The following is a 20,960-nucleotide window of genomic DNA, read 5'->3' as shown; positions in this document are numbered from 1 at the left end:
CAGATCTTTTCCATTGAGGGGAAGGGGGCTACCCAGAAGATGAAGGAGGTTTTGTTTGTTTTTCTTCTTTTTAATCACAGGCAGCACTTAGGAAGACAGTACCCACCCTTACCCATATCAGGTGGGCCAGGAGGCATTTGTTCCACTCTCCCTGTGCATGTGAACAGATCACTTAAAATCGTGGATAGTTTTTCTTATGGCTTAAAGCTATCACTCTCCATAGCAGAATGTAGAAAGTAAAAAAAGTTCACCAGAATTGGTTTAAAAACCTTGAGCTCAGAGCGTAAAACCTCAGTTTATATTTTTCTATTCAATGCATTAACTGGTTGCCATTGAAGAAAGTATTCCACATATAAATGTATAAATGACTCTATATAAATCTTAAAAAGAAATATATATACACATTTGTATGGGTCATATAAATGAATAAGAAATATGCAATGCTTCAATGAGGAAAATATATCAAGGGTATCAATAGATAATTTATAAGAGGACAAAATGGAAATGATCAATAAACATAGATCACAGAAATATACAAATGTGTAATCCCATTAGTATGAAAGAATATCTACTTTAAAGTTATGGCAGAATTTCTGTCAGGTTGGTAAACTTTAAAAAGAATAATGACACATTCTCCTTGACTTTGATGGAAGAGGGAAGATTGACTACAGAATATTCCTCGTTTATCTTCTTTCTTATCTTCTTTTCTATACTCAGTATTTCTTACTGGGTTTAAATATCTGTGTGTGTCTATTCTTCCTTGTTTTTCTTGTTATTTCGTGTTTTTTTCTAAAATATTCTTTCTGACTTTCATAATACTTTCCTGTCGATTTCCTTTTTTTCATACATCTGTTGTGTGAGCATAGCCTCCTGTGGTCTGGCCATGTCTACCTTGAGTTCTTGCAGGTACTGCACTGTGGTGCTCCTTTCATAGCTGTAATTGCTTTACTAATTTTTAGGTTATTTTGTAATATTAGACTACAATTTGGATCTGCTTTGAGGAATAATTTTCTGGTGTGTCTTTCTATTTAGAATAAGTATGCATTCTATTTCTTCACTTTTAAATGTAGTACCTTATATATAGCAGGAAACTGAATTGTGACAGGAAGTTTCATGGGATGACAAAAGGTTTTGTGGAGTGGCAGGTTGATGCATGTCCTAGAGAAATCTTCCAAATTCCATAGCTCATGATCTTCCTCCTCTTTTAGAGCTATAGTGAAGGCTCTAAAATACAACTCCTATGAGAAACCATTTCTTTAGAATATGAGGTTCTGAGTATTTAAACCAAAGCACTGGAATACCACAAATATTTAAGAATGTAGTTCAAAACACATACATAAAATAGATTTTAACAGATTTTTGATAATCAGTACAATAAACTTTATCCGTATATATATACTTGTGAAGTGTAACCACAATTAAGACCATGAACATATATTTTATCTCCAAAAGCTTCCCCTTACTTTTTTTGTAATTCTTCCCTCCTGCTCTCTCCCACCACGGATCTGCTGCCTGTTTCTTAACTTAGTTTACATTTTCTAGAAGTTTTATATTGAGGGAGTCCTATGTATGTACTCTTTTTGACTGTCTAGCTTATTTCACTTGACATAATTATCTTAAGTTTTATTTATATTGTTCTTTATGTCAGTAGTTCATTCTGTTATACTGCTAAGGAGTACTCCATTTTATGGATGTGCCATAGCTTGTTCATTCATTCACCTGCTGAAGGACATTTAGGTTATTTCCAGTTGTTTAGCTATCAGAAATAAAGCTAGACAACAATGTTCATAGAACATTTATGTACAAGTCCCTGAATGGACATATGCTTTTATTTCTCTTCAGTAAATAACTAGCAGTGGAATGACTGTATCATATAATAGGTGTATGCTTAATTTTTTATGAAATGAATAAGTGTATTCCAAAGTGGTTGTACCACATTGCATTCTCACTAGCACTGTAGGAGAATTCTCGTTCCACTACATTCCTGCCAACACTTTGTATGTGCAATCATTATAATTTTAGCCATTTGAATCAGTGTGTAGTAGTTTATCTTTGTAGTTAATGTTTGTCTCCAATGGCAAATGATATAAAGCATCTTTTCATGTGAATATTTTCCCTCTGTGTATATCCTTTGGTGAAATATCTGTTCATATCTTCTTTCTATTTTTTGTATTGGGTTGTGTTTTTAAATTGAGTTTTGATAGAAGTTTGTTATAAGATATGATTTGCAAATATGTACCCCTACTGCTGGCTTGTTTTTTTATTAAATTAACAGTATCTTAAAATCTGATGAAGTCCAGTTTTATGTTTGTTATTTTTTATATATTGAAAAATCAGTTGTTCATATTTGTGTTAGTCTCTCTATTGTATTTCATTGATCTATTTTCTGTCTTTACATTAATTCTACACTGTCTTGATTACTATAACTGTCTCGAAATTAGCAGTAGGTAGTATTAGTTTTCCAACTACTAATTTTCAACGAACATTGAGGCAATTCAGTAGAGAAAGAATAGTTTTCTCAACAAATTATGCTGGAAAAAAATTGTATATCCATATGTAAAAAAAGATTTTTAATGCAAATATACAAAAAGTAATTTAAAATGAATCATAGATTAAACTGTAAAATGAAAAATTATAAAACTTCTAAAACATAGAAGAATTCTTTTGATCTTGGGTTATGCAGAGATTTCTTATATGCAATAACAAAAGCCCAATCCACAAAAAAGAGTCAAAAAAAAGTTCTTCAGGCAGAAGAAAAGTGATATAGCTAAAAAATGTAAGTCTACAATTAAGAAGTAAGACCATTAGAAAAGAATAAATGAAAGTGGTAAATATTTTGTTTTGAATTAATCTAAAAGATAACTTTTTGTTGAAGGAATGTTTTGAGGGTTTATAACATATAGATACATAAAATGAATAACAGTAGTCACAAGAGATGGGAGAGTGGAATCAGAAATATTCTGTTACATGAAGCCTTCATGATACATGAAATAGTATAGTGTTATCTGGAGGTAGATTTATATTATTAAAAATGTATATTTAAAAACCTATGGAAACTATTAAAACAGTTTTTTAAGTGTAAATAATATATCAAGAGAGAAGATAAAATTCAGTCATATAAAATGCTCAGTTAAACCCAGAGAAGGGAAAATGTGAATGAAAAAAAAAGTTTAACAAAGAATAGATTTAACAAATAGAAAATAGTTACCAAGTGTGTATTTGTCTGTTCCACCTTTGAGTTCTCACAGTGTTTGCCTCCTACAAATTGTGCTGCTCTGTTGTTACGGATACAAGTATTTAGAATCATTTGTTTTTGGAGTAATGCCCTCTCTTTGGTTATTTTCATTGCTATAAATTCTGCTTTTTCTAAAATTAATATAGCTACTTCAGTTCTCTTTTGATTCATGTTTTCATGGTTGCATAGTTTTTCATCTCTTTACTTCTATCTGAGTCTTTGTATTTTAACAGGATTTCTTGTAGATAGCGTATTTGAGGATATTTATTTGTTATCAATTCTAACAATTTCTGTCTTTTAGCTGGTGTGTTTAGAACATTGACATTTAAAGTGATTATCAGTGTAGTCAGATTAAAATCTACCATCTTTTAACATTCCTTTTGTGGTAAGCTTGCTGGCAATAAATTCCCTCCACATATATATGTCACCTACTGATGGACATTTAGAAATTAAAAGACAATAAAGGCTTTCTCAAGCTATAACTATAGCTTGAAATTTTATAGTCTTTCAATTTTGTCAATAATTTTATTGAATATAGAATTCTAGATTGGCAGGGGTTTTCTTTCTTTCAACACATTAAAGAGTTCACTTTTCTCTCCTTGTTTGCATGGTTTCTGATAAGAAGTCAACTGTAATTCTACTTGTTCCTCTGTAGGTATTTTCTTCCTCTGGTTTTACTGAAATGTTCTTTTTGTCTTGGTTTTCTGCAATTTAAATATGATATGCCTAGGTGGCTTTTTTTTGATAGTTTATCTTTTTGCTTTTTATCTTACTTGGTGTTCTCTGAGCTTCTTGGATCTGTGGTTTGTTGTCTGTCATTAATTATGAAAAGTTCTCAGCCATTTAAAAAAAATTTCTTGTTTCCTATTCTCTCTGGCATTCCAACCATGCACACGTTACACTGTTTGATACTGTCTACAATTTGGGAATGATCTGTTAATTTTTTTTTTTCATTCCCTTTCTCTTTGCATTTCAGCTTGGGAAATTTCTTTTGATCTATCTTCATGTTCACTAATTATTTCCTCAGTGATGTGAAGTCTACTGATGAGTCTGTCAAAGGCATTCTTTGTTATAGTTTCTTTGATTTCTAGTATTGATTTTTTCTTCTTTTTGTTGTTTCCATCTCTTGACTGACATTACCTATCTTGCTTTTATTTTTCTTGCATCTGCATCTTCTGGCAGATAACAACTGATTGTCTTCCCAAGATGAAATTAATGAAACATTTAAATGTCCTGCATGTCCAAAACTTAAATAAAAAATGTAATGTGTCTTCATCTTCCACTTCTGGTTTAAAATGCTTTCCATTTTTTTCCTCTTGTCCAAATTTCTTGATTGTAAAGAAGCCCTAACTCTTGGGTTTTATTCTCCCTCATATAGAAGGATTTACACAACAAGCTCTTCGGAAGTGTTGAGCCATCCTTTAATCATGGAATATTTTATTTAGGCCACTACTGGCAAAGTAGATGAAGACTTGAGCTTCTTTTTCAATTATATTGTTATATCCATACAATTCAATCTCTACACAAATTAGTTAAAAAGACAGGCTTGTAAACATTTGACTATGGGGAAAATTATAGATATACCTTTATATTATCCAGGAGCTTCTTTGTGGAGGTGTTGGGCAAACCATGTGGATCTGTACTGTTCACCATGACTACCATTGTGAGGTTCAGGCATGTACATTGTGCCATTCTTGTAACATTACAACAGTGCAAAAGGAAAGACAATCCATAGCGAAAGGAACAGAAACCTGGAGCTACAAAGTAGAACAGAAAGTCTCAATTGTTGACACAGCTGAGATAAAAACATACTTTAACTATAGAAGGGCTATTCAGAAATTTGGAGCCCATGATATTAATTTAAAATTTTATTGTACTTAATGGCCTTTGTGAATTACTACATAATAGGAAGATGTGTGACTGATATAGTGATATCATATTCTCCTTAAAATTATAATGCCAACTAGAAATTCCAAGAAAATTAAGCCAGTCTTCCAAGTTCTTTGGTTCATGTCTATTTTTAAAAAAATTTATTCATTATACTTTAAGTTCTGGAGTACATGTGTAGAACATGCGGGTTTCTTCCATAGGTACACACGTGCCATGGTGGTTTGCTGTATTCATCACCCTGTCATCTACATTAGATATTTCTCCTACTGCTATCTCTTCCCAAACCCTTTACCCCCTGCTATCCCTCTCCTAGTCCCCGACCCCCTGACAGGCCCTGGTTTGTGATGTTTCCCTCCGTGTGTCCATGTGTTCTCATTGTTCAACACCCACTTATGAGTGAGAACATGCAGTGTCTGATTTTCTGTTCTTGTGTCAGTTTGCTGAGAATGATGCTTTCCAGCTTTATCCATGTCCCTGCAAAGGACAGGCTCATGTCTACTTTTTAAAAAACGCTTTAAAAATACTCTGTGTTACTCTTGAAAGTAAGTCCCCTTAATAACAATGAAGACATTTTCTGTCAAGAAAACTATTCCTTTTCCACTGTTTAAAGAATACTCTGGTTGAAAGACTCATATATGCTCAATGTGGAGAAAAATGGCACTTTAAAAAAATGTAATTACTTGCTGATATAAGCTGATCAGCTGGTGTACAGCTGATTACAAGTTCACTGATGGAAGAAAGTAGGAAGTCCAGAAACAAATACACATATATGGTTAACTTTTTAAAAATAAATGTACTAATGTAATTCATTGGAGAAAAGTAAAGTATTTTTCAACAAATGACATTTTTTTCCAAGAGAAATATAGGTATATGTCTACAAAACAATATGTACAGAAATGTTTATAGCAGCTTTATTCAAAATAGAAGAATGTTTGAAAAGAGTGGACATACCATGGTATGTTAATACAATGCATATTACTCAGAAATAAAAGAAACTGCTTATACACAACAATCTGCATAAATCTGGATGCATTTCAACAAAAACATGCTCAGTTAACGAAACTAGAGACCAGACAGTATATACTATAGGAATCTAGTTTTACGAAGTTCAAAAACAGGCAAAGTTAATCTATGTGGCCCCTCCATCTTCAAAATCAGCAATGGGAATCTACTTTATGTTGAATCCCTCTCACACTTTGAATCTACCTACTCTGTCTCTGACATGTACAACCAGATTTAAAGTGCTCATGTGATTAGATCTGTCCTGCGTGCATAATTTCCCTATTTAAGATCAACTGATTTGGGAACATTACTGGGAGAAAGTGTGTATACACCAGGGGCTGGGAGTGTTGGGAGTAAACTTAGAATTCTTCCTACTACAGGACACCATCTGGCCTTTAAAGAGCCTTGTTCCTCCTACATGCAAAACATATTCACCCCATTTCAAGCTTCCCAAATTCTTAATGTTATTACATTATCAGCTCAAGTTCAAAACCTCATCAAAATGTCATTAGTCCAAAATCTCATCATCTAAATCCAGTTGTGAAAGAGACACCTATGATTAATCCATCCTAGGGCACAATTTCTTTCTGTGGGCTTGTGAAACTAAAGAGGCAAGTTAAATGCCCCTAACACTCTTAGCATGTAATGGTGGAACAGGTGTAGGATAAAGCTATAGACAAGGGGGTGGGGTGGGGAATAACAGAGGAGAAAAGGAGTCATTGATCCATGAAGGTTCTGAAGTTCAAGGCTAGTGTTGGATTTTTCATGAGGTCTGGAGATAATTCTTGTGGCTCTTGGCTCTACCCTCTGGGCTCTGGGCTGTAATTTCTGTGCTCATGGTTCCACCCAAGAATAAAACAGGAGCCAGGAAGCTTGGGAGTCATCTTGGAATTCTGTCTACTGCACATTCATAGTTAACTAATAATTTTTTATTGCAAATAAATATTAACTTCATAAATAAATTTTTTATATCTAATGAGATAATCATACAGTTTTTCTCTTTTAACTTTTGTGGAGTGACATGTATACATTTTCTAACATTAAATTACTCTTTCATTTTGAGGATAAACCTGACTTGGTTGCTTTTTTAATGTTTTTATAAATTCTTAGATTTGTTCTGTTAATATTTTATTTAGGATTTTGTATCTTCATAATTTTCATAGGGCTTTTTTGCTTTATATATTGGAAACTATTTTATTAGATGTATAAGTATTTTATATCATCCTATTGAATTGAATTTCATATCATTTTATAGCATTCATATAGAATTGTTTGAATTAGTAAAATATTGTAAACAAATTAGATGTCTATAAATTAGTGACCATTTAAATAAATTATAATATATCCATCCATACTTCAGCTCTAAAAATGAGGAAAAATCTCTGCCTAAAATTGTGGCATACTCTTTAGATAAACTGTTAAATGAAAAAAAGCATTAGTACCCAATAAATAGTTGGCTAGTTTTCTTGACTAGCCTGAGCCTCCATTATTAAAAGATAAGAATATTAGATAAAATATATTTAAAATAAACCATTTCATTAAAAGCATGGGTGATCTAAAAGGAAAGATGAGGGCCGGGCGCAGTGGCTCAAGCCTGTAATCTCAGCACTTTGGGAGGCCGAGGCGGGTGGATCACGAGGTCAAGAGATCGAGACCATCCTGGTCAACATGGTGAAACCCCGTCTCTACTAAAAATACAAAACATTAGCTGGGCATGGTGGCGCGTGCCTGTAATCCCAGCTACTCAGGAGGCTGAGGCAGGACAATTGCCTGAGCCCAGGAGGCGGAGGTTGCGGTGAGCCGAGATCCCGCCATTGCAGTCCAGCCTGGGTAACAAGAGCGAAACTCCGTCTCAAAAAAATAAATAAAAAAATAAAAGGAAAGGTGAAATATTCAGGCCAAGGGCTTAGTGAAGGTGGGAGCCTCAAAACATAAGTTGAGCATTAAAGTCAGATTTTTCACTGTGCAGTTTTGATCTTGGGATTTTTTTGCCTTCCACAATACGGAGACCACAGGAATGAAATACCAAGGCCCTAGAATGGAATAGTATGTAGTAGGAGACCCTCTTCTAAAATGCTTAGATGCTAAAGACTTACAAGATCAATGAAGGATGAACACATTGCTCCCGAACATTGTTAGTGGACTGCCAAGAAATTTTGTGCCATATGATCTTAAGAGCTGGATAGAAGGGGGCAAAAGAATACCCCTGAGAAATTTAATCATCAGCCAGTGCTTTCTTTGATTTGCAGCCTAAACTCATAATCTTAGGGAGGTGAATGGATCTAGAAAGCTATCAGAAACCTTGTACAAAAACACCCCTGCAGGAGAGAAGAAAGCCTCTATGTGGTAACAGTGAAGTCATTGTCACCATGTCAGAGAGGGGCTCATTGTCTTAGTCATTTAGGGGTGCCCTTTTGAGTTTTACTCATTTCTCTCCTTCACATTTCTCCAGGAAGTACATAAATTATGTCTAAATAAGTTTTGAGTCAAAAAGAAGACCATAAGGGGAATTCTAAAGAGTTTGGGAGTGAGTAACAGTAAGAATACTGCATATCAAACTCAGGGACATGGTAAAATGTGCATCTGTAAATATATTTATCAAAAAGAGGAGAAAGAATTTAAAAACTTGGAAACTGAACAAAGGAACAAACCCAAAGGATCTAAAAGGAATTAAATGCATAAGGGCAGAAATATAGAAAAAAAAAATATATGTATGTATATATAAACTTTGAATGCAGATGAAATGGACAACTTAAACAAGCAAAATAAATATCAAAATTGATATAAGAAGAAATATATAATTTAATATACAGTAACTTTTACATAAGTTCAAAAAATATACAATCTATTGCTTATCTCGTTTTTTGGGATTTTGTCCCCTATGACATGGACACAACGCTAAGCCAATAGCAGTAATTCTTTATTGTTGATACCCTACCCTACCTAAAATAAACAGTTTATCTCAAAAAATATTCAGTACACATTTATCTGTTGATGTCCAAGAATGCAGGGACTCAAGAATATTCATCCTGTCTTACTTCCTCTTACAGGTCTATCTCTTCTTCTCTTGGAGATGGAACCAAAATAGCCCAGTTATTTTCTGATATTTTCTACCAAATGATAAACTGACAAGTATCCAAAAATGAAAATAAAGTGTGAGCAACCATAGTATGTAGAAACTTTTTACTTGGGATTTTCTGATTGAAAACCATAGTAGGACTGGTTTCTTCTCCCTTCTTTTCTGAATATTTTTGAGACCTCATATGTATTTCACAGAAATATTCTTCCATGTATAATCTGTGATGTAATATTTAAGAAAGAGAAAGCCTATACAGTGGAACAGAATAAAGTGCTACCTTTTTTGGGAGGCAACTGGTTACCCATTTGCATACAGGGCTGAAGTTGCTTCTCTTCTTGCTGAGGGGTTTGGCCTCCATTTACTATTGAGTGCAAAACACAGTAATGTCAGCATGATGTAGACGCTACCCAGTACTCCTCTCTGGTTTAAAACTGCTTCAGAGAGAAACTTGTTCCATCACAGCAGTGCTCATTCATCTACATTATGTGCTCCCCTTGATGTTTATTTCACTTTTGTGATCATTTTGGTTGATTAAAAATATATGGAAGACCTGAAAACTACAGAAAACAAACAGATAACCCTGCCAATCCAGAATTCTAAATCCAATGATAATATTTCTCCAGAGTGAGAAATGAAAAGAATCCATTGCCAGTAGACCTCCCCTATAAGGAACATTAAAAGAAGCCCTTCAGGCAGGAGGAGATTTTTATAGGTCAGAAACTTGGCAGTACAAAAAGAAAGGAAGAATGTCAGAGAAGGAGCAAGCAAAGGTGAAATAAATTCTTTTTTCCTCCTGTATCTTTAATAGAGCTAAAAGATACTGTCTCATTAATACCACCAACTCAAGCAGATGCTAATTGTTCTTTATACTTCCACATGTCCCTGTCCATATCTTCAGTTTCCATGGATAGAGCAGTCACTTATGGCAGGAAGCTCAGCGGATAAATCAGGATGGAACAGTCTCCTATCAGGCAAACCTTTATAGTCAGAATTCAGCACCAATCTGTGCTAGTCAGTCTAGACCTCAGGATTTTATCATATCAGATTATATGATACCTAGTGCTCCAAAGATACCTAAGTCCTGAGATTGGGTTTGCAAAATATTTTTGAATGAGCAATTTGTCAACCATCATTATCACACATTGGAACCTCTTCTGGGGCCACTCTTTATTTCATAACACATATACATAAACACCACACACACAAACCACCCATACATATGCACCACATACATACATACAACATAAACACATGGTATAAACTCCCCTTATGTTCTCCACACATATACTGCACACATACATGCAAACCAAACATATAAACATGTTATAATACTACATCCTCAAAACGGAAGGACAAGCTACAAGCACCACACACACACACAAACGATGGACACATACACACCAGGCACACACAGTGTGCCACACACATTACAGACAGAGCACACCACAGCTATACAAGCATCACACATTGTACAAAACATACGACTCTTTCATTGTGTCCCTGTGACCCTCACACTGATTGCTAAAAATATGTTCTTTTTTCTTTCTCTTGTGAAATGCCTTAGAAGACAAGGCATATTCCACCCTTCCCCAAATTTTCCCCTATTGCTAAGTACTTTCAATCATATCTTTGCCAGGGAAGGCCCCCTTAATGGCCCTCTGGGGAGTTAACTGATTGCTTATTTAATGAGCCTCTTTTAAAAGTGAGACTAACCTGATTCAGCACAAAAAAGTGACTTCTTCTGTTGTCAAGACTTTTCTCTCAATTTTACATAGTGTCGACTTGCCAGTATTACCAAGTTTAGCCCCCATACATCATTCACCAATTCTTTTGACATCACTATGTCAAAGCTAAAAGCTAAATTTTTAACTTTACTTTTACCTTTTTCTTAAAGCTTCAGGGAAGGAGTGTGACTCAAAATCATCCAGTGGACTAGAAATCTGGGAATTTGCCAGCAATTTTATGGCATAATAAGCAGACACCCCTAGTCTCTCTCCCTGTCCAGGAGGTAGAGCTTGCCTGCCATACGTGCTCTCAAGATTTCTTTATTAAGGGTGGCTCTGGGTGTATAATGCTGTTCTAACGGGAATGTTGTGGCTTTCTAAATTCTCCATAAATGCCCTATTAAATTTTTACCTTTAATTCCTTTCCTTCTTGTCTCCCTCTTTTCCTTTCTCCCTCCTTTTTTTTTCTTTCTTTTCTTGCTTTCTTCTTTCTTTCTCTCTCTCTCTTTCTTTCTGTCTTCCCTCCCCTCCCCTCCCCTTCCCTTCCCTTCCTCCTTCTCCCTCCTTCCTTCCTTCCCCCTTCACCTCACCCTGTCCCCTCCACACTCCTCTCCAAAGGGCACATCTGTTCGACATTAAGCATACTCAGAAAGAGGTACATTTTACTGAGGCATGTCCTCTGGAAGGTGTGGCTTCTCTCATGGCTCTTCCTGCAATGACTGTAGGTGCTGGTTCAGCTACTTGGTTATAGCAAAATCCAGAAATATTTTTAAAAAATAGAGAGATAGGATCTCATTCTGTCACCCAGGCTGGAGTGCTATGATATGATTATAGCTCACTGGAGACTTGAACTCCGGAGCTCAAGGGATCCTTCCACTTCAGCCCCCTGAGTAGCTGGGATTACAGGTGTGCAACACTGTACCCAGCTAATTGGTAGAGACAGGGTCTGGCTGTGTTGCCGAGGTTGATTTCAAACTTCTTGCCTCAAGCAATCCTCATGCCTTGGCCTCCCAAATTGTTGGAACGACAGGAGTGAGATATCAGGCCTGGCCCTAATACTTTTAACTTAGAACTCTTTGAAATCAATCTGCTGATTAGTTAAAAAATTTAAGCCCTAAAATCAGTGATTTTGCATTATAGATAATTTGTTACCTACTTAACAAGTATTTTTTTTATTATGCTTTTAAAGTGCCCATTAAATGTTTGGCACCTAGCAGATGCTCTGTAAATTGAATCAGTTATTTTTTTTCCTCTAAAGAAATGTTGTAAATCTTTAACCCCTTTGCCCAGGAGACTTTGATGTTGTTATTCAGTGAGATTTTTATTATTTTTCACAAGTCCAGATTCTGCTCGTTCTCTTCTGTGTGCTACAGAATGTTTGTACTATTTATTTTGTATCATACTTGACAATTTCTGGAATTTTCTGAAAAAGGGTCCCTTTTGGTAATTGAAAGCCTTAGGTTAGCAGTTGTTTAATGTCGATGTGTTAAAAAAATAACACTCCCAATTGCCATCAATATCCCAGTTCTGGGTAGTGATTACCTAAAGGAAAACCATCTTTCTGTTTGCTGGCCGCAAAACTTTCTGCTGCTCTGTGAGATTCTTTGAAATTGTTTCTTCTGGATTCTGTGTTTTATGTATTGAGTTTTAAAATTTATCACCTTACAGAAATGTTTAAGCATACAAAAAATGTAGAACAGTTTAAGATAACCATGTACATGTTAACCCACTTCAAGAATTATCAGTATTTGGCTATTTGAGTTTCCACATTCAATGGTTGTTTTTTGTAGCATTTTAAAGTAAATTTCAGACATTATGTCATTTCTTCTATAAAACATTCAGCATGGCTATCTAATTCGTTAGGATTTTAAAAAATATAACTAACATGCTATCAGCCCATCTAGTAAATAAATAATAATCCCTTAACAGCATCTAATATCCAAACATTATGACAAATTTCCCAATTGCTTCAAAGTTGTGTCCTTTATATTTGCTTGATTTAAATGAAGATTAAAATAGGATCTACATAATGGCATTTAATTGTTAAGGCTCTCATGTCTCTTATTTTATAATGATCTCCTCTCCCAGTTTACATTTGCTATTACTTAAAAACAACAATTAAAAAAAAAAAAAAAAGGAGAGGTCCCTTGCAGAGTGTCTGTCATAATTGGTTTGGCTAATAGCTCTCTTTTTGGATCATTTGGATCATTTGATATGTTTTTTTATTTCCTTACATCCTGCAAACTGTGAGGTATATATAGAGGCTCGGTTAGATTCAGCACAAAAACACTTCTCAGGGATACTGGATGATACAGGGTACTATTGCACCCTGCTGGGAGGCACATAGTAGCAGTAGCAGGTTGTCTCACTTTTGGTGGTAGTAAGATTAATCAGTAGGTTCAGATATTCTTGGCCTGACTTATTCATTAATAAAGTTTTCATCATCTTTTCATCTATGGCTTTTAGATACAGTTAGTAAATGTTGCCTAGATCCGTCATTTGATTAGAAGTTATAAAATGATGATTTTCTAATTCTATCATGTCTCTTTCATTTACAAGCTAGAATTTTTTTATAAAAAAGGAAATTAACCTTATCATACATTTGGTAAGCTGGTAATACAGATTTAATAGGAAAGTTACCATAATTACTTGACAAAGTTCTAGAATAAGTGTCTTAGCAAGGATGACCAAGTACTATTATGACCTCATGAATTTTATTTGATGTGTTACAATCTATTGCAGTTCTTACTCCTTTTTGATGCTCCAGTTGTTCCTTCTTTAGCCAGTGGGCATCCCTTCAAGCTGGTTTCCATGTCATTATGATAGGACTTATGGTCTTGAATAGCTTCCTTGTCTTCCAATACATAAAAAACTTTCCAGCTTCCTCCTATATATTTTCTATTCTCAGATATGGGCTTTCTTAAGAAGCGCTGGCTCCTTTCAGCAGAAAATAACTTTTAGAGACCACACTCTGAGAACTAAGTGCTCATCGTTCCTGGGTCACATTGCTTTTAGACCTTTTCAATGGAATAACTTGAAAAACATATTTTTTGAAAAGAAATTATAATTTTTTTGCGTATATTTCGAATTTAAATTTAGGATTAGGGTTATTTTCAAATTTTTTTTGATTTTATAGTCTCACATATTTGTCTTTTGTTGAACATCATTGTTCCCAATGAACATACCTTTTTGCTTTCTTATAGCCTACCTATATTAACATGAAAATAATACTAATAGTATTGCCAAAATAACTGCTGCCTTCCCCAGAAACAGATCCTGAGATGAAGATTGATGTTAAAGTGATGTAATGGTATTTTTAGGAAAACAAACTAACAACAAAAATAGGAAGGAGCTTGGGAAGTGGGCAGGGAAAGAAAGGAGACCAAAGAAGGATACGATAACAAGCCAAGTCTGGAGGAAGGTAAATTTGTACTAATCCTACAAGAGAGCAGTGGGAACAGTGTAGGCCGCACCTCAGATTTGTCATGACCAAAGGCACAGAAGTTAGAGTATTTATATGCCAGTACCCATCAGTGGTTGTCTACAGGGTGTCAGGTTTTGAAGGGAAGGCAAGGGTTAAAGATGGAGAGAGAGAGAGAGAGAGAGAGAGAGAGAGAGAGAGGCTTAAGAGCAAATGAAGGCTTTATGCCTAGCAGTAGACCCACAGAGGTGGGAGACAAGCTTAATGCCAGGGCCTACTGCTGCTTACAGCCTGGGGCAGTTTATAGGCCTGTGCAGGAGGAGTCTGGTGGGGGGATAGCCTGCTGCCTGGGAAAATGCTGATTATGCATTCACAGGCGAAGTTGTTCTAGCTGTTGTTCCGGCTGAATGTGATGTTCCTTGCACTTTTGTACTTTCTCCCAGCAGGATATGATAAGAGGCAGGCTATTTCTTATGGCCCAAACCCCCCATGGAATGTCTCACTTTGACCAAGCTCTGAGAAATGGTGATGGGGTAGGCTTACAAAGTGGTGTTGTTTGGACTAACATTCTTGCTTTCTATTTTAATATAAAAGGAAAAGGGGGCATTGTTGATTATCTGGCTGCTTCCTGCTGAATAGGGGTGCTGTTATCGGGGTTGGGGTTTTGAAGTAGTGGGTGTCCAACTTCAGAGTTGTTTTCCTGGAGGCACTGTTATGGAACTTGGTGGAGGAGAAGAATGGCATCAGTGTGTTTCTGGGTGGTTGCCTGGACAAGGGAGTTCAGCCTTTGAGGGATAAAGCAGGATATGAAGGTGAGTACACATGGGCCAGTTGTTAGTATTTAGAGGAGGGAGATTAGGGGCCCTAAGAAATGGGTTACCCAAGGCATGCACTTTAGGAGGGATGGTCCCCGTTTCCAAGAGTTAGTAGCTTGATGTTGGATTTCTGCAGCCCTGTTACGGAGGCCATGGGCTCTGCGAACAATGCCAGATCAATTAACATAAAAAAAGCATTCTTCTTGGAGTTATACACATGTCCCCCTTTTCAATGGTTAGCAGGTCTAAGACCCTTTGGATTTGGAGAATGACCCCCTCAAGGGAGTCTTTCTGCCTTTGGAGCCTTGTGATGGAAGTATGCGTGTTTTCTACAGCATTATAGAGGACTGTAGATTTTTTTTAATATAGAGAAGTTGATACACTTGCTATTCCAGTGCCAAGTGCAGCAGAAATGCTTAATCCTACCACCAGAAGAATGAGATGTAGAGCCCATTTAGTACAGGTGGAGGAAGATGAGACAGAAGCTACCAAAGGAACCTGGATGGTCTTGTTGTTTGGCAAAATGCTAATGTTTGGAGATTAAAACCAGGGTGTATGTTCTTGACCAAATTGCCGGCAGGCAAAGATAAGTTTGTGCCACACAGAAAGAAAAGACCGGGGGTTTACAGGCAAAAGTTGTAAGTAAAGGTAGCGAGCTATGAGAAGATGGGGGTAGAATCCTGGACAAGCTTTTTGTTCCAACATTTTATTTCTCCAGGTTGAATAGATTTTAGCAACAGTAGCCCCTGCGAGGGTCTGGTAGGGAAAGTTGGTGGGGGAGGAGGTAAATGTTGTTTGGTTTTGGAGAGAGAGAGAAATGGGTTTTTCTTAACTAATAGCCACTGTAGTCCTGATAGGGCAGAAGGATATAGATTGCAGTTGAAGGAATTGTATGTGCATTTTTTCCAGGGAACATCCTTAGGTTGGATCATGGAAAGCTGTGCCAGCAGAGCAGGGAAGAGTTGGTAAGAGGTGTTTTATGGAAACGGGATTGTAACATGTTTAGTTTAGAGGTTATAAGGCAAAGGAGGCTGACAGCCCTGTGTATGATGATGTGGGTGGATTTGATGGGTTGGTGAGAAAGGTGTTTAGCTGAGAAAGATTATGAGCAGGTTTCAGGAATGGATTGGTCAAGTACGTAAGATGCAGGTTTATTTCAGACTAGGTTTATGTAGTTAGGTTAACAGAAAGGGCTGTGAACTGCTGGATTTGTGTGGACAAACAAATTGAACAGTTGGAAGAAAGAGGGGCTGTCTGTGAAGCTGACAACAGGCCCAACTGCCAGAGGTTGGGGGCAGGGACTTAAAGTATTCCACAGGCAAAGAAGACAAAAGGAGAAAAAGGAGATGTGAAAGCCTGAACTTTTAGAAGGCCCTACAGCCATAGCTCCTAGATGAATGTGAAGAACTGGAGTTGACTATTCAGGATGTGGGAGGGAATACCAGGAAGGATCAGAAACAAGATGTGAGATAAAAGATTTAAAATTTGAGATGGATAGTGTTATGGACTAGGGCCTCCTGGATTGGCAACTTCTGGAATTTTTGTTAAGTGCAGTGAAGTTGGTCCTGTGAGGGAGGAAGAATATTTTGGGGAAGAGGAAATTTCTGGATGTGGATCTGGTGTTCTTTTTAATTTGGAATGGTGTGTCCAGTATGGAAAGGATGTTAAGCTTTGCCGCCGTGGGAATAGCTAGGATAACTGCCCGAACACTTAGGTTGGAGAGGGGTGGAGGAGTCTGTGATCCAGACCCAGTCCCATGGTCATAGGGGCAGTGAAGAGTATTTTGAGAATGAACTTTGAGGCTGGGGCAAGTGAGTGTTAGCATACTGTCTTATTAGATGTGTGATATATATTGCCTCTAAAATGTGATGAGTTTTACACCTTTTTTTTTTTTTTTGCCAAGTTTTGTGATTTTTTTCTTAGTGGTAGGAGTTTCGAGATATAAGTTGTCCTTTACCTTGGAGATGATATTCTGGCATATTTGAGACTACTGGATCACTGAAAACTTCACTTATATGGCTAGTCACTGACACTTTGTAGACTTTCTCTCTCCCTCTTCCCCCACTTGGTAGTGTATGTATTTCTGCAGGGCATCCAGCGTCCTTGCTCCTTCTTGCTGTTCAACTTTAGTTAATATGACTACATGCTTATAGTGAAACAATGTGATGTTGCAGATAATCAAGATCCTTTCAGATTATGTTGTGAAAGAGGCTGGTGAGTTAACGTATTCCTTGACAAAACTGTGAAAAGAATACTGTTGTCTATCCCAAGTTAATGTAAACTACTTATAATCCTCCTTTCCAGTGGCTCTTCCAAAGAACACACTCGCCATATCAATACCTGTATAGGAAGTAACAGAGCCTCTGTTGATGTGTTCCATTTGGCACACCATATGCAATTAAGATTACCACTGGAGCCCATCTGTGGTGGTCCCCCGCTATCTGCCACAATCTATTTATTCTGGGGCCACGCTGGCGAGTCCAATGGGAATACAACAGAGATCATTGCTCTAGCATCTGCTAAGTCTTTACAAATGGCATTACTGTCTGCTGTTCCACCTGGGATGTGGTATTGCATCTGAATTACTAATTTGGCAGGATTGCACTGTTTTGAGCATTTTCTTCTTCTTTTTTTTTTTTAATTTTATTATTATTTTTTTTATAAGATGGGGTTTCACCATGTTGGTCCGGCTGGTCTTGAACTCCCGACCTCGGGTGATCCACTCGTCTTGGCCTCCAAAGTGCTTGGATTACAGGCATGAGCCACCATGCCCGGCCAAGCATTTTCATTTAAGCTTCAATGATATTAAATCCTGAGTCACAGCAGTGTGCCCTCATATTAACAAGCTCTCCCTTATCTGGACTTATTTTCTGCCCCCAAAACCCTGGTCCCATATTCTAGTCATGCTCTCCTTGTCCCTTCCACTTTAGCAGGGCCAGCGCTACACCATTTGGACCATCCTAAGACCTGACCTAACTATTTGTCAAGTATTTAGGTTTACTATTTGTTAAGGTATTAGATAAAGTGAGGATAAAATTTGACTATGCAGATCAGGCACGGTGGTTCATGCCTGTAATTCCAACACTTTGGGAGGCCAAGGCGGGTGGATCATGAGGTCAAGAGATTGATGCAATCCTGGCCAACATGGTGAAACCTGTCTCTACTAAAAATATAAAAATTAGCTAGGCATGGTGGCCCACACCTGTATTCCTAGCTACTCAGGAGGCCAAGGCAGGAGAGTTGCTTGAACCCAGGAGGAAGAGGTTGCAGTGAGCTGAGATCATTCCACTGCAATCCAGCCTGGCAACAGAGCAAGACTCTGTCTCAAAAAAAAAAAAGAATTTGTCTAAGCAAGTATTGTAAGTCGTCTGTATCAGCTGTGTTTTCTGCATAGGGATCTTCAGGAAAAGGGATGATGCCATCCCCCAGGATGGAGTACTGGGATAAGGATACCAAGAAGTTTTAGGGTAAATTTCAGGCCTTGACTTTAGCATGAGACTTCTAGGACTTGACTTTTAAGTCAAGTGTTTGTCTTTGTTTTTTCTGCTACTCTGATAATCAGATCCTGAGTCTGATCTTCAGAACATGTCTGCGTTTTGCTGTTGGAGATCAGGATATCTTTAAATGCTGCCAGGGAGATTTTCTGACTTTCATACCATATTCTGATGTTAATTGGCCTTCTTGAGTACATCAGTGGTCATGACCACCATCAAACAGCCAACTTCAAAGTTGTTCTAATGCCATTTTGACACATTTCTCAAATACTAGAGGTATTGCCCAGGCCAGTGCCTTCCCTTACACCTGTACCCTATCTTTCATTCCAATGTACCACAGGAGAGAGTCAGTAATTGTAATACTACAGCAGGCCCAGGTTATTACCAATGCTTTTAAAAACATCAAGGGGGTCCCTGGGCCATTTTGCTTGTCAGTGTTACAATTCTGGAAGATATTCTAAGAATCTGCATCCTAGGTCTTCTTGTGGAAACAACTGGCTTTTGTCAGATTCTTTAGAAGCAGACCTTGAGATGAGGATTCCTGTAAAAATGATTTATTAGGATATATTTCCAGAAAAACCTGGCTGGGGAAAGCATAAGTAGATCTGGAAAGGATATAAAGTAAGGTCCAGTTCAATTCTTAGGGGATTTTGGAGATAGTGTGGACCTTGCTTGCCAAGCAGAAGCAAAGGAGTTAGATCATTTATATCTGTGTAGTAATGACATGGCTAAGGGCTATTCTCAGGCAGATACAAATTCCCAGGCACGCCCAGTTGGCAGGCAAAATGGCTCCTGCAGTCTGAGGGAGCCCACTAACAGAAAAAATAGGTTCCAGGTGTTGGGAACAAAAGAAACCTCAGCAGGAGCTGGTACGTAGCAAAATGGTAAAAGGAACTGAGGGGATATGGGTGGAATATTGAGTGTGTGCTATAATAACTGAATCCAACTGAGTATTTTTAAATTTTGATGGGAAAGAACCTCTAGACTGATTTATTTCTGCACTTCTGCACATATACTGAACATATAGTTAATGTGGGGATTGTCTAGGTTGAACCCAGCTGTTTTCATCTCTAATATTCAATAACATCTATACATGCCTGGTGTATGGAGAAGTCCAGTAGAATAGGAGTCACTAGGAACTTCTTCATTAGTGACTAGAGAGTCCCTGGGAGTTAGGAAAATCCCTAAGAAAGTTACCCGAAGGAATAATGAAGGCAGATACACAATTTCACTATTAACGATCTAGTAACAATGGTACAGTAAATAGAAAATGGAAGAGTAAAAGTGAGTGTATGGTTCAGACCTTAGGATCTCATGGAAGAGAGAGGCCGGTGGGTAAGAACTAAAGGAGTGGCTTTACCAAAAACCTCTCCAAGACATTATAGACAAAGCAGTTCTGCTTGGAAACTCATGCAGGAAACTGAAGAGAGAAAATTGGAAGATGCCAGTGCTTCAATTTAGTTCACCAGATATTCATTAAATACTGACACTGAAGGCTCAGAGAAGCACAGCTCAGCCCAGGAACATCAGGATTTCAGCTGATTGACAAGGTTAAAGATCTTTCATTTGCGTGGACCATTTCCAAGGTCCTGGTGGGGAAGAGGGCACTACTGATGTGTTTACATAGTCTCATATTTTTGAAAATTTCCAGAAGTAAGGTATTTTAACCACAATTGTTTAAAGTTAGTGTCTCCATCCTATTGGATACTATGTTGACGGAATGGTTCTTGGAATTTCTTGATAATGGTGAAGGGAAAGCTGCAGTGGGAATGTAATTCATTTGGACTAAAATTTGGGATACATTTATGTGGTTTATTATTATTATTGCTAGCTACCTTGGCATAGGAACAACTTCCTGGAATACTTAAATCATCCACTGTGCCTGTGTAATGGGATATCCAAATAATGGAAAAGAGTAAATCAAGTGAACATATTGGAACTGGTTTTAAATTTTGTATTGACTTTACACACAATCTTGACATTGCAATGATAACACAAAACTCGTAAAAATAAGTCCTTTGTTAGGATTCCCCAAAATATTTGAGCTTCATTGGAGGCTGAAGATTTGACAGAAGCAAACTGTGACTCGAGTCACATAAAGACAATTTTTCCCCCTCTAAATGTGAATCATTCCCCCATCCCTGTCCAAGGTTGGTATTGACTGGGGAAACAAAGGTTTCACAATACATGTCATTGTTTTTGAATATCACCTAAAATTTTCCTGTCTTAATAAAATAGCTCACAAGTTTTACCTTTAAACAGTTTACTCTCAGTATCATGTGGATTTTACCTATTTAAAA

The 20,960-nt window shown here is 37.0% G+C and overlaps 1 protein-coding gene and 1 long non-coding RNA gene across 2 annotated transcripts in view; one reads left to right on the top strand and one right to left on the bottom strand.

The window, feature by feature from the left end:
* Positions 1-10,990, bottom strand: part of LOC116543215 (sodium-dependent phosphate transport protein 1-like) — a 39,060-nt gene extending 28,070 nt beyond the window's left edge. The window contains 3 exon segments of the mRNA XM_032268639.1: positions 4,820-4,992; positions 9,484-9,567; positions 10,920-10,990. Coding sequence (XP_032124530.1) covers positions 4,820-4,992; positions 9,484-9,517 — 207 coding nt within the window. The 5' untranslated portion in view covers positions 9,518-9,567; positions 10,920-10,990.
* Positions 10,991-14,565: 3,575 nt separating this feature from the next.
* Positions 14,566-16,201, top strand: LOC116543217. The gene is made up of 3 exons (XR_004265511.1): positions 14,566-15,181; positions 15,536-15,539; positions 16,139-16,201. It is a non-coding gene; the product is annotated as an uncharacterized LOC116543217 (long non-coding RNA).
* Positions 16,202-20,960: the final 4,759 nt, after the last annotated feature.

This window comes from Sapajus apella, unplaced genomic scaffold (assembly GCF_009761245.1).
Source record: "Sapajus apella isolate SASKATOON/1434 unplaced genomic scaffold, GSC_monkey_1.0 scaffold184, whole genome shotgun sequence".
Taxonomy (NCBI): domain Eukaryota; kingdom Metazoa; phylum Chordata; class Mammalia; order Primates; family Cebidae; genus Sapajus; species Sapajus apella.
This window is presented reverse-complemented; position numbering and strand designations above follow the sequence as displayed.